The sequence below is a fragment of the Protobothrops mucrosquamatus genome, unplaced genomic scaffold (genome assembly GCF_001527695.2).
Source record: "Protobothrops mucrosquamatus isolate PMUCROS unplaced genomic scaffold, P.Mucros_1.0 scaffold49, whole genome shotgun sequence".
Classification (NCBI taxonomy): Eukaryota; Metazoa; Chordata; class Lepidosauria; order Squamata; family Viperidae; genus Protobothrops; species Protobothrops mucrosquamatus.
Window position 1 is genome coordinate 254,335 of NW_015386431.1, and position 14,775 is coordinate 269,109.

At 36.6% G+C, this 14,775-nt stretch overlaps 1 protein-coding gene across 1 annotated transcript in view; it reads right to left on the bottom strand.

Moving 5' to 3' along the window:
• Positions 1-14,775, bottom strand: part of TRHDE (thyrotropin releasing hormone degrading enzyme) — a 261,694-nt gene that overhangs the window by 172,814 nt on the left and 74,105 nt on the right. The window contains exon 3 of the mRNA XM_015811780.1: positions 5,626-5,752. Coding sequence (XP_015667266.1) covers positions 5,626-5,752 — 127 coding nt within the window. The remainder of the gene's footprint in view (positions 1-5,625; positions 5,753-14,775) is intronic.

Here is a 14,775-nt window from a genome sequence, read left to right on the forward strand (position 1 = left end):
TGACAGGTAAGATATTTTTTTCCATTTCTGATATTATTGCTACATCTTCGTTTGTCTGAGTCTGTCTGTTAGTTCCTTTCTTTAGGTCCTCCATCTTTCGATCTACTTCCTCCGATTTTCCTTCTATTTTCTGGGTTGCTAGTTCCTTCTTTGTAGTCATTTTCTGAGTTTGTAAATTTAGATTAAAAAATTGTTCTTTTATCTCCTTTGTGTTATTTTTAGTCTCATCATGAGCTAAGGTAATTGTCTCTTGTATTGATTTTAATATAGAAAGAATTTTTTTCTGAAATTCATCAACATTTTCTTGTTAGTATGCCAAGCTGGGGACTTTGGGGACAGGTGTTAGGGATGGTTTTTTACCATATGAAGCTAAGTATGAAACATCCATTTTGTTTTTGTATGTAGTCTTTATAGTCCAAACTATTTAGGGATTTTAAAAGTTTCAGTCAATCATCATTTGAACTCCAAATTATCCAGCCGGCCTATCAGTCCATCCTTAAGTCTTCACTCAGCAAATATAAGTAAAGTTCTAATTTTTCAATTTTTTCTCTCCAATGAAAAACATATCCTTTCTGTCCAGAGATAAAAGAACAATTAAAAATTGTTCATCAATCAAAGGTTTATAGTCCAAAATATTCCATCATCTCAATCAATAATGCATGTTTCTTCTATAGGGAAATAGCTCTGTTACACAGCTCTAAAAGTCAGTTAGTATTTATATTCATAGTCCAGGCAGGCCAGTTTCAAAATAGTTTCTTTTCTCTGCCACACAAATAAACAGCTAAGAGGTGTTCCCACCCCCATTTTCCCAGCTGCAGTCTTCAAAAGTGAAAGTTTTAGAAATAATAAGAGTCTTATCTGAGTCTGGGCTTCCAGCCAAGTTTCCTTTAGGCATAATAAATTGTAATGCTATAGCTCGTCACTAGATTTTGTTGATGCCGTCTTCCAGCTTTTTACATTCAAACTTATATTACAAGCTTTTTAAGTCTCTTTTTTAAAAATATATATCTCAAAAGCACTTTTAGTCCTCAAATTTCAAAGTTATATATGTGTATTGATTCCAAATTAATCTTGTAATTTTCTCTGTTTTCTCCCAAGCAATTAATTTGCCGCTTTTCTTTTCCTTAGGGAATGGAATGGAAATTCCCCTTCCCTCTCTCATTGAGGAGGATTCTTTGCTTTGGGTGGTTTTTTCCCAGGAAAAAGTCTTAAAGTCATAAAGAGAGGATAGGGTCTTACCCACATTGCTCAAAAGTTCCTGGTTAATGCTTATTTTCTTTGGTTGTCAGCAGCTTCTGACTGACCACACACAAATGTAGCCAGTCTTTCCCCCGCTGGTTTGGAGGATCAAACGGAAGGCCACCACCCTCCCGCAATCAACAAGGGTCCTCCTCCTTCTCCGTTGCCTCTTTGGGATGACTTTCGACTCTTTTTAGGGTCCCCAGTGGAGCAAAATCAAATGTGGAAGACAGAGCCCCATTTTCCTGCGCCCATCACATCGTGACGTCAAACCAGAAGTCAAGGTTAATGGAGCTTTGTGCAGGCTCATAACTTATGGTCTCTAAATAACAAGATTGTAATAAAGCATTTTCTCCAAGAAAGGAAAAATAAGAGATAATATGTCAAATACATACATTATTTAAAAATACAAATATACTAACTTAAACTGCTAACTTGAGTGACTAGAAGCAGAAGAGTAATAATTTATTCCTTATGTCATTTGCATTTATTGGATAATTTAAATTCTTCTCTAACAACTCTACAAATGTCCCACTCATATCCCTTTTTTGTACCAACTTATAACCTCAAAAAACAATTTCTACTGATGGAAAATTGGATAATATATGTAAATTCATCTACTGAAAAACAGTAGATGTTTGGTAATTTGTTTGGTAATTTTCTGTGAAATTATATATCTATAAGAAGTAACATTAACACTTATGAGTTATGGTACTTCTACTAAAAATAAAAACCCACTAGATTACATATCCTGAATGAAACTTTAAATTTACATGCATATAGAAAATATTAGTGGCAGAAACCATTTTAAATTAATCTGACTAACAAGTGCTAATTTCCATTAGGTTTGAAAGTACCAGAAGTGACCTTAATATCTGGGATATTAATTTTTAAAACAGTGTAAATTCATGGACTTTTTTCAAATGGCCATCTGTCATCAACTTATCTCTCCATAATTCTAATTCTGAAATTTCACTGGATCTTCATCTTGGCCAGATTGAATGCATCACCCTCCCCAGTCCAGTGGGCACAATATAAAACCTTCTTCAACAGCATGTATGCTCCTGTGGAGATGGCTATATGGAATCCCTCAGCCAGATGCTCCTTTGTTGCTCTTTGGAAGTACCCAAAAATACTAAAAACTAATACCATAAGTTGTTATAGAAACTGAAGAGAGAATGTAGACATTTCAGTTAACACTGAACATATATGAAATAAAATTTCATTTTCATCCTTGATCCATGGTACTTGTTGAAGAATAGCCTCACCATGCCAAGAATAACTTAGAAAAATACATCCCCTTCAGTGCAGTATAATGATATCACTGGTGGTATATTGGCCTACTGCCAATCTCTTTGTCTAGCATGAAATAAAGCAGCAATAGCCGCCATTCTTACTATTTGAAATCATTGCAGATGTGGAAGGGAGAACTCAATCTTTCCCCATCTTACAGGACAGCATGAAAATATTCTTTGCAAAAACAGGAGGGTTTATCAGCCTGGTTAACAATGCACAGGTATGGCTTTGTATAAGGGACTACAGTGATATTTCCTCTTAAAACAAAACAAAACATCGAGTGAGATATTAGCCTGGAGACTCTTTTGATATTTGATACTGCACCCACAAGCATGGAGTCCACAACTGAACTGTGAATATAGAAAGGATGTGCTCTTCTCAACCTATATATTTCACCTTTTCCTAAAAACTCTCACATAAAATCTCCCATCACTACATCCAAACCATAGTTTAGAGAAAATTATCTTAGAAATTCTTAAAGTTCTACCTGACTTAAGGTAATAGTCCTTAGATATCAGGTTTTAGAGCTGTAGTCATTATTTCCCATCAGAATCTGACATCCAGAAGTCATAATAATTTCTGCTCAAGAAGAGAAGTTATTAAGTTAACAAAAAGGCAATCACTAGCAGCCTTACATGAAAGTGTTACTCTCCTAAATCAAGGGTGAGCACTCGAATACTGAAGAATAAAAGAACTCTAATGAAGACTATTTTAGGTTCAAATACTTCCAAAGATTTGGTCAGTTGTTACTTTAAGCACTTAACCCACTGGAAGTAGCTAAAGCATTTCCAGAATACTCTCAAGAGACCACAGACACTCTAGCAATATATGGTTTTAGTCATTCATCAAAGCTACACAGATTTCAGATTAAGCTTTCAACCCATCACTTTGTTCACATGTCTGAATTTTCAGAACAGATACTGTTTTATCTAATTATACTTAAATACTTAAATAAAATATAAGTGCACTTTTATTCTTTCATATGTTGGGAGTATTCTATTCATGATGGGGTAGTGAAGGAATCACACACATGCTTTGTTAAATTGAAAAAAACCTGAGTAGCAGTGTTTTATACATACAAAATAATTGTATGTGCAGACAGTCATACATAGGACTACTAAAGAGCAAGAAGCCATAAAAGATGATTTGATAAGTACAGTATTTGCACTAGTCAAATTTTAAATAAACACTTTATGACAAGTATTATAACAAATACTGATATAAAACATGCTAGTTAGTATATTGTTACACAACTTCACATTTATTTATTTAGAATAAATAAATTCCACCCTGCCAGCTTTCACTACTCCACATGCAAATTTTTGAAAAGTTCCACATGCATACTGCAAATAATGAAAATTCATGATAATAGATTTTCTACATATAAATATAGAACATTTACATTAAGTAATCATTTATCGTTAATTTATTGAGACTGCTATTGTTTCTAGCCTTTCCTTTTAACACTACCTAAACATCTTTTTGATACAAAATTCAGAAGTGAATTATATCATTTCATTTTGGCTTATAGAAAAATGTTGTGAATGGTTTGGAAACTTCAATAATTAAAATTCTTATTTTCAAATCACATTACTTTCATATGATGTTATTCAATTTGGAAAAAAAATGAATATTTTATTCTTCTCAGATAAATTGTTTTTATTTTAACCACATTGAAATTACTATGCCACACAAGCAGAGAAATTACTCTGGAACTGTAAACCACACCACTGCTTCCTACATACTTATTTAAGAAAATAGAAGGATACAAGAAGAAATACTGATGAAATATAAATGACTGAAAAAAAATCAACATCCAAAAAGGATCATTACTGCAATCTCCAGACCAGAAATAATTTATTAAATCTTCTTTGCCATATGTACTCATGGAGAAAGTTTATTTTTTTCCCAAATCGGTGTCCTTGATTTGTTTAAGATGACAATTCTATGTCAAATATCTAGACTACTCCAGGTTGGAGGAGCTTGCTTTAAAAAGTTGTTCAAATTCCCATTTCCCAAGCTTATTCTTTAAAACTTTGAAATGATACTTTGAATTCATACTTGAACATTTATTACAAGACAAGCATTTTGAACTAGTTTTAAGATGACTTCTTGAACTTCATTACAATTTTAATGAAACTTAAGAAGTCAACTTAACATTAGTAAAATATCTTTTGACTGTGCTAGACAATAATTTAAGTGCAGGATCTTTGCACCAAATATATATACTGTATAACAAAAAGAATTTCTGCCATAGTGTGGTATTAAAAGCAAGAATCAGAAATCCTGACAGACAATTTCGAATCATGTCCTAAATAAAAATGTATTTGTATTTGTTATGTATATGTATTTGTTATGCAGAAAATCTACAATACAAAGTGCCTTGAAAAACACATTAAATAAATAAATAATATAACTTGATGCTAAAGTAATGCAATTGCAGTAGTTATAATTTCTAGGTAGTATGCCTAGGAATCACAGTTCCAAAACAGATGGAAGACCCTGGGGAAAGATTGTCTAGAGAATACACTGAAAGATTATATTTAATTGAATCATAAAAAATGAAACAGTTGCATTTATTCTACTAGTCTTCCAATATTTTCAGTTATCTAAAGTTCTAAATATAAGTTTTTTTCTGCAAATTACAAAGATAATATGTTTTCCTTTTAGCTTTCTGATATTACTAGTAGATTTTTCTGCCTAATGTTATGACAAAAGTTTATGAAAACTTAAGCACAATACAAATGACAAAGCAATAAACCACATCTTATAAAATGATTAAACTGTCCATTAAACATTACCATTCAGGGTAATGCCTGCCACAACATTACTCATAAGTTAAGAATGGTGGTACCTTGCTGATATGTGCTTTAAAAAAGGAAGGTCTGAATTCCAGAAGTTAAAATCCCTAGGGTTGAGCATTAAAAATACTATTGTAAGTCTGCTAAATAATACATTTCCTAGATCTTGGCCTCATAGATTCCAAAACAAGTGAAGATCCAAACATTATACTTTGGCTTCCTTCAACCTAGAACAACAGTAATCGATTTTATTCCTCTTGAAAAGCTCAGTTTTAACTGAAAAACCTACCTAATTTTGGCAAGGAATAGGGTACTTTGAAGTAATCTTCATAGAACTCAATTAATCTCCGTGTAATGTTTAAAGCATAGTCCCCGGATCCTCTTCTAATGGCATCAGGTCTTGCATACAATCGTACCTGTTGGAAACAAAAGAAAACAAAATAAAAGCTCGGTCATTATATTTTCAGGATTGCTGAAGTAATCAAAGCATTGGTTGTATGTATATGTATATGTGTATGTGTATGTGTGTGATGACCCAGGGCACAGCACAGAGGCAATGCAGTCAGCTGGCAATTCAAACAATTATTTTATTGCTCCAAATTTTCCCCAAATGCTCCCACGTTTGCTGGCAAGCCTCCAACAAAAAAACACACACATCCCTCAGCTGACTCTGGCTGAAAGTAGGTTCAAATACAGTCTGATTAGCATAAGAAAGTACTCAAGGCCATAGAGATAAAAAGGAAGAAAACATAAACTTAACAAGTCTGTTTGAATCCTAGCTTGCCTGAGCAATTTTCAAAAGAGAGAATCCGAAATACAGTCCAAGGTCTTTAAACATTCAAGTAACGTGGTCAGTCAATCCAATAGTTTGAGTTTCCAGGTTTCCAAACAGAAGTCACAAAACAATAGATCAGCAACAAAACACAACACTCCAAGAATGAGTGTTTGTTCCCGACAAATGCCCCTCCCCACAGCGTCTCCTTAAATCTCAATCTCCAGGTGTTCCTTGTGGAGAAGGGCAGGACACTCTCCTCCTGAGTAATTGAGCCTGCCTGCATTGTTCCCTCCTTCTCTCCACTCTCCGTGCTCTAGGATCAGGTGGGGGTGGCCCTTGCTCATTGCCTGAACTCTGCCTCTCCTGTTCCTCCTGTTCCAATCCTGAAGGGCCCTGGCCTGCCATGGCCTGTTCTTCCCCACATTCCTCTGAAGCTACAGACACCTCTCCCTCGGCCTCCATAGGGTCCCATTCCAGTTCATTTTCCTCCACAGATTCAGGCTCAGACAGAGGCATGACAATTTGTATGTGTATGTGTAAGTATAGATATAGGTGCAGGTGTATGCATATGTGTACATTCTATCATAACTCTATCATATCAGGATAGATGATTTAATTGTAATAATACATTTTCACAATTAAATGTAAACAACATTAAAATTGCCCACTATAAGAACTGTAGTAATATATTAATATATCCTGCCAATTACACAGATTTTGGTTTATATTTTATGAAATATGAATATTGTTTACATAATATTTTTTTGTAAAGCACAAATTTTTAGTATAATAGATTTTTGTCCTCTGTAAGGAAGTCAAAGTGGCTTACTAGGAGAGAAGAGCCTGGTAAATTAGAAGCACCTATCAAGCTTTGATATTAATAAGAGACCAAATCAATATTATAATTAGTCATCCATTCCTTGTAATGGTTCTTTTTGATGAACAAAATAAGCTGTCTGAGACCAGAGGTCCTCAACCTTTTGGGCACCAGGGACCGGTTCCATGGAGAGAGGTTTTTCCGTAGACTGGAGGATGTGTGGTTTTGTGTGCTGTCTGCATCTCACGGATGGGGCTTTGCTTGTTTGTGCAGACCAGTTGCTGGCATGCTGCGGCCAGGTACTGGTCCATGGACTGGGGGTTGGGGACCCTTGTCTTAGACAACTAAAAGTTTGTATATGTACAACATAACATTGCTAAAGTCTATCAAATGCTATTCCAGACTCTTCCTTCTTTCAAAATGAGGTCAATCTACTAAATCTATTTATTTTTTTCATATAATTTAGATCTTGACAATACATTCACTTGTAATATTTCAGATGTAACTGTGAATGAATTACCAAAATGGAACAATTACTTATTCATTTATTTGAGACCTACATCTTTTCATTACAAAGATCCTGTGTCCAAACCAAAACACCATTGTTCTAACTTAAGCTATTATGTACAAGCATGTTAGCATTTGCTATCAAATTAACCCCATTTTCTTGGCTAGTCATGAAAAATAAAGAAGGTAACTTAACAGAAATTGATAATTATTATTTTGGAGAGAGACTGGCCAAGCCGGAGGGGGGGGGCAAGTGGAGACTTAGTTTGGAATGTCTTTGTAGGCACAAGAAAGCAAAATTTTACCTCACCCCCTTGAATACTATTGAATCTTATCTAGTCTGGTCCAGGTACAAACCACCAATCTGAGAAAGTTCCTGTATTATAAAGGTAAAAGTAAAGGTTTCCCTGTCCATTCATTTCTGATTCTAGGGGTCAGTGTACATCTCCATTTTTTAGCCGAGGGAGCCAACGTTGTCGGAAGACATTTCTGGATGACTATACGCTGAGGCACCCAGAACACTGTTATCTTCCCACAAAAGTGGTATCTATCTAGTCACATTTGCATGCTTTCCAATTGCTAGGTAGGTAGCAGCTGGGTCAAGTAACAGGAGCTCAACTCATTGTGCAGCGCTTGGTCTCGAACCTGGACTGTCAGCTTTCCAACTGACAAGCTCAGCATTGTTAACTGCTGAGCCATTGTGTCCCCACCCCCTTTGTGTGTTATAAAATAGTTAACTGAACTCTTCAGAAATGGATCTGATTGTTTGTACCTGTCCAAAAGCAGGTGCTAGCTTATTAATATGGATCCAAAACTTATCTTTAAGTATTGGCTTCAAACTCTAGGCTGTTAGATGAATAAGCTGCAACCACCCAGTTTGAGTATAATTTGAAGATTTTATAGTTTGGTAACAGCCTGATTAATTTGATTGCTTTTGCTTTTTGATGAGATATATAGAAGTAATTAGATAACAGAATACAATTTACTTGCAAATAAAAAGCAAGTATGGATGGCTGTAGAAATTGAGTGAATGAAGAAGGAAGGAAGGAAGGAAGGAAGGAAGGAAGGAAGGAAGGAAGGAAGGAAGGAAGGAAGGAAGGAAGGAAGGAAGGAAGGAAGGAAGGAAACAATGATTCTTTAAAATGGTTTGTCACCTTTTAGAAATAGAGCAGAACTTTTATATGAGTGTGCGGGTGAGCATTATCATGAACCAACAGCACGCCGGAAGTCAGCATGCCCTGATGCTTGTTATGGATGGCTCATCTCAGTTTTCATAACTTCTGAATTGATGGTCGAACCACGTTCCATGAACTTCACTAGCAGTTCTCCTTTGGCATCTTCACATTTGGCGGGATTTTCTATGGCACCACTTCCGGTGTGATGTTGGATCATGATAATGCTCACCCGAACACTGCTAGATGCACCCAAGAACTTTTGAAGCAGTTCTGTTGGGATGTTTTTGATCACCCCCCCATAGCCCAGATTTGGCGCCAAGCGACTACTACTAGGGAATTTCAAACCTTGTAAGACGTTATGACAAGTGCCTCAATTTGAGTGGTGATTATGTCAAAAAGTAATGTAATGTAGTTTTCTAATGTGTATAATAAAAGTTCTATATCTGCGAGTGTCTGTCACTGATAACCAAATGAATTGCCCTTGAAAAAAAAACAGATAGGATAGGGAACTTAGTAGACACTACGTTCTACTAGTTCTACTAGTGCCTGGGTATGCACTGGTGACTATTGGCGCCATTTTAACTACTTTTGGTCTAAAATATAATTATTTCACACATTTATTGTTAGAAACAGAAAAATGGGCTGGAAAATTTTCTACAGAAAATTTATTAGTATCAAAAATTTCCTTGGAATATTTCCCCCTTCAGATTAAGTTGGCACTTTCAAAGCTTTATGTGGTATTACTCTTTTTTTTTTTACTGTTGCTCAGTATTCTTTCCAACTTTCTGACAAAATCTTTTTTTATTGCATCAAAGCTTTTTAAAAAATGTACTGTTCAAACCTCTTAAATATTATAACAAATTACAAATTATACTGTAGATATTGAAATGAATACACAAATTTGTATCTCTCACCTGTATGGGAATATTTTCCAGTCTAATTTACATCTTTGAATAGAAATATATTGGAAGACCTATTTGATCAGGTCAAAGGCCTTTGTGAGCCAGTTCACAATCAACAACCAGGTGTCTACATTATAAACAAGATAAGAAGGTGCTGGGCTGCATTAACAGAGGGATAGAATCAAGATCACGTGAAGTATTAATACCACTTTACAATGCCTTGGTAAGGCCACACTTGGAATACTGCATCCAGTTTTGGTCACCACGATGTAAAAAAGATGCTGAGACTCTAGAAAGAGTACAGAGAAGAGCAACAAAGATGATTAGGGGACTGGAGGCTAAAACATACAAGGAACAGTTGCTGGAATTGGGTATGTCTAGTTTAACGAAGAGAAGGACATGATAGCAGTGTTCCAATATCTCAGGGGCTGCCACAAAGAAGAGGGAGTCAAGCTATTCTCCAAAGCACCTGAAGGCAGGACAAGAAGCAACGGATGGAAACTAATCAAGGAGAGAAGCAACCTAGAACTAAGGAGAAATTTCCTGACAGTTAGAACAATTAACCAATGGAATAACCTGCCTCCAGAAGCGGTGAAGTTTTTAAGAAGAGACTGGACAGCCATTTGTCTGAAATGGTGTGGGGTTTCCTGCTTGAGCAGGGGGTTGGACTCGATGACCTCCAAGTTCCCTTCCAACTTTATTATTATTATTATTATTATTATTATTATTATTATTATTATTATTATTATTATTATTATTATTATTATTATTATTATTATTATTATTATTATGCTTTCTTGGAGTGTTAACGATAGCAGCAGCAGGAGTATTAGAAATGCTTCCTTAGATTTAAGAGGTGGGCACTGTCACTAACTAGAAACTAGAAACTAGAAACTAGAAACTATTAATTCATCTAATTGGCTGAAAACAGGTAAATTAACACAATATCTGATGCAGTGAATTTTAGTTTTACCATGTGTTGAATAAAAAGAATACTATTTCTTGTCTGTCCTGAATCTCTATGCATTTAGCTTCAAGGGATGATCTCAAATTCTAATTCTGACAGAGGGAGGGGATTTTTCATGGCATGCATAATTTTAAATATCTTTACAACGTTCACATTGGCCAATTTTTTCCTAAGAAATTCTAAAATATTTCTTCATAAGGGAACTATTCCTTTCCCCTACTAATTTTACTTGCCCTTTCTAGCTTTCTAATATTATTTCTTAATGATATTAGAAAATGGAGAAACTTCAAATATTCAGACTCTCATTATGCAGCATAAGTGAATTTTCTGTTTCTGTAATGATTGTCCTAGATTTTTGCAGCCCAGGTATACAAATCTAAAGCAAACCAAAGCAGAAAAGTATATAAGGTCATTTTTATATCGGCATCATTACATTTGTATTCTACTGTGTTTCCTCAAAAGTAAGACGTACCCTAAAAATAAGCCCTAACTTGATTTTTGGGCATGGGCCTAATATAAGCCCTACCCCAAAAATAAGCCCTATTTTTGGGGCGAGGCGCACACCTAAAAAGCAAGCTAGGGTGGAGTGGGGTGGGGAGAGGTGGAGGTGGAGCTGCCCCACATGCCCCGCATCCACTTACCATTGCAGCCAGGCCTCCCATGAATTGACACCTGCCTCTCCTCACCTGCCCACTTGTTTTGCAGCATCCCCCAGTCTGCATTTGGCTGTCAGAGGCCTTTCCAGAAGGCCTCTGACAGCGAAATGCAGGCCGGAGCTCCATTCTCAGCTGCAGAGGCATTTCCGTGCTGCCCCACGAGGTGAGTAGAAAAGACACCCCACTACCCCACCCCGGAAATAAGATCTGGTGCCTCTTTTGGAGTCTTATCTACTCAGGGTCTTATTTTCAGAGAAACATGGTATTTCCTAATTATTCCAAGCAAGAATTTGTGGAATTCTTTTTATATTGGCTTTTTACTTGGTTGACATTTTATAGTATTATCTTCCATTATTTCTTATCCCTTTCTTGATCCAACTCATTTGTTGTTTCTTTGTTTGAGAATTAAAGGATAATCAATGTGTATACAGCCAATATGAGTGACAACCAAAAGTCAAAAAGCAGAATATGGATTCATACTTTCTTCTTAAAAATCTGTATTACTGAACATCAAAATCCCTGTTAAAAGTGCCATAAATCAAATTCAAAATTATTACTGGATTATCTGAGTGCTTACTACCCTTTGCTACAGCTTCTTTGACTGTACTATAAGCCAAGGAACATGCCAAGGAACGTGAGACTTTGGGCTATATGCCTACCAAACTCTGTTATCCTTGTGACCAGTGATAACCACAGTTCATAATTGTACAGATAATGGAAAAGGCCAAAGAATACCAAATACTTTATTGACTACAGAAGGACTATTGTGTCAACTATATCAAGCTGTGAAATATCATTATTATAATAGAAATTCCAGAACATCTTATTGCCCTCTCATGTCAAGTATTTGAGGTGAGGAAGGTCAAGAGACAGGCACTCCAAGGATTCCAGGAATGGTCTTTATTGTAATAAGGTAATAACAGGATTTTGAAAGCCTATCCAAAAATCAAAGTCAGGTTTCTTTGAGTTTCTTCCTCATGGTTTCTCCTTTTGCAGAACTGTATAATCTTTTTTGACAGTCTTCCGTTAATGGTTTCCTCATTCCTTCACTACTCTGAAGGTTAGATCTATACTTCTTTACATCATGAGAATTGTCTACCCAGGATAGGGAGCTGCAGTCCAGATGGAACATAGCAAAACAAACAGACTCCAAATTATCAAAAGAGTGAAACAAGGCTGCATTTTATTTGTTTGTTTGTTTGTTTGTTTGTTTCCTATACATGGAACATACAATGAGAGAGACTGAGTTAGAAGAATAGCAAAATGAAATCAATGTGTATTTCAATGACTGGGGGGAAAAAACCCTTTTGATTGCACCAGACATGTCAAGCTGTACAATGTCCTTAGGAAAATGAGAATTCCAAAACATTTTGTTGTCTCAAATGAAATTTCTACACAGAAAACCATAGTCCAGGTAAAACATGGTGAAACAGATTGACTCCAAGTTGGCAAATGAATGAAACAAAGCTCTATATTTCTTATCCTATTCAATCTGTATGTTGAATATATACTAAGGGAATCTAGGTTCGAAGAAGATGAGCGTAGTTTTAAAATTGGAGAAAGAAACATCAATAACATCAATGACACTACTCGAAAGCCAAATGCAAAGGCTTTCCAAGCTTCAGTAATAAAAATCAGCATCATGGGGAAGAAATTGGACAATGACTAAATAGAAAAAAAGATCAAAACAAAGACAAAACAGCAACCAACCTTGGAATACATAGTGAAGACTTTGATAAATTGTAGTTAGTTATCTTTTGCCAACATATAAAAAGTCACGGTAATAAATAGCATAAAAACAAAAATACCATCCCTGGGTGAAGGGAGGATAAAATTGAGCAATTCGGACAACTGTGAGCCCCAGGCCTGGCAGCATAAGCAGGATTTGAGGGCTTTATGAAAAATAAAAAGAGATGGAGGTAATCTAATATAATCATCATCATCACCATCCCCCAGTGAGACACTACCTTGACGTGGTTGTGGGGCTTGTGTACTCTGAGGAAGATGAGAGCTATGCCAGAGGTTCAACCATACTGGACAGGACTCATCAGAGGAGTCAGACAAAGAGTGTCTCTCCCATAAAAAGTATGGTGAGACGTAAATTTCAGAATGCCATACTGGCTTAGATGTCGCCCGGATTAACAAGGTCTGCGCTAGATGTTGGAGTTCCTGCATATCTGGTGAAAAATGGGTTACAGGACTCAGGACTGTTGGCTGAGCAACCAGGGCCAGCAGCTGCAGAACTACTGGAAGAAAAGGTGTTTACCCGTCGCAAATACACAGTGATTGAAAACAAAGAAATAATAGATCAAGTCCAACAAGAAGAGGATATCTAAAACGAATGCACCAGTTCTGCAAAGAACAACATCCAGAATCAGAAATAACAGAACAGAGACTAGCAGATCAACCCGATTTATAATACGAAATAAAGTATTCATGGAGAGATTTAACCAGGGCAAAGAAATCAAAGCCTTGTCAGAAGTAATTCAGAATGGAGAGGCAAACCAGGGGGAGTTGGCAGTGAAGGAATCCAGCAGAGATATACAACTGTTCTCATTTGGAAAACAGGCACCTCTTCCTCAGGAAGAACAAAGCCCTCTAACTAAAGAAATAAAAGAATTGAAACAAAGAATAACTGAGCATCTAGAACAGCACAAAAACAACAGAATAAGGCTGCCTGCATTGAAGCTTATTCCAAAGAAACAGCTAGCACAAGCATTAAAAGAAGCAAATACTGCAATATCAAGTATAAGCACCAATTCACTGCAAGAAACAAACCAACTAATGTACAGCACAGCTGCAATTATAACTGAATATCTGGGATGCAAAATCAACAAAGAAGAAAAACAAACAAACAGTGCACCAGAAAAATGGAAGGTTGGACTAGAAAATAAGATCAGCAAGTTAAGATCACATGCAAGCAAGTTAGAACAGATGAAAGAAGCTGAAGAACAAGAAGACCAAAGAATACCTAATCCAGATACCTGTCCAGATCTTCCTGTATCTTAAGCTTGTCTTCTGGAGTGTTGGCTATTCCTGCCAGCTAGGTGTCGTCTGCAAATTTGATGAGTTCCCCATCTATCTCCTTGTCTAAATCTTTGATGAAGATGTTGAAGAGCACTGGGCCCAGAACAGAGCCCTGGGGCATCCTCCATGTAGATGTGGTTCCATTGAGGACCACACGCTGAGTATGGCAAGTCAGCCAGCTATGAATCCATCTGGTAGTGATGCTGTCTAACCCACATTTTTCTATCTTATCAAGTAGTAGGTTGTGATCTACTTTATCAAATGCCTTACTTAAGTCTAATTTCAAGGAGACCACAGCAGAAAAGGCTTGTCTCCTGGGACCCACCAGACATACCATGTTTCCCTGAAAATAAGACTCGATCTTATATATATATATATATATATATATATATATACCTCTCATCGGCCGATACGCTCTCATCGGCCGATACGCTCCCACAGAGAGGGTCTCCTCAGGGTGCCGTCAGCCAGACAGTGCCGGCTGGCGACCCCCAGGGGGAGGGCCTTCTCTGTTGGAGCTCCCACCCTATGGAACGAGCTACCCCCAGAGATCCGGGTGATTCCGGATCTCCCCTCCTTCCGCCGCGCCCTCAAGACATGGCTATTTAAGTTA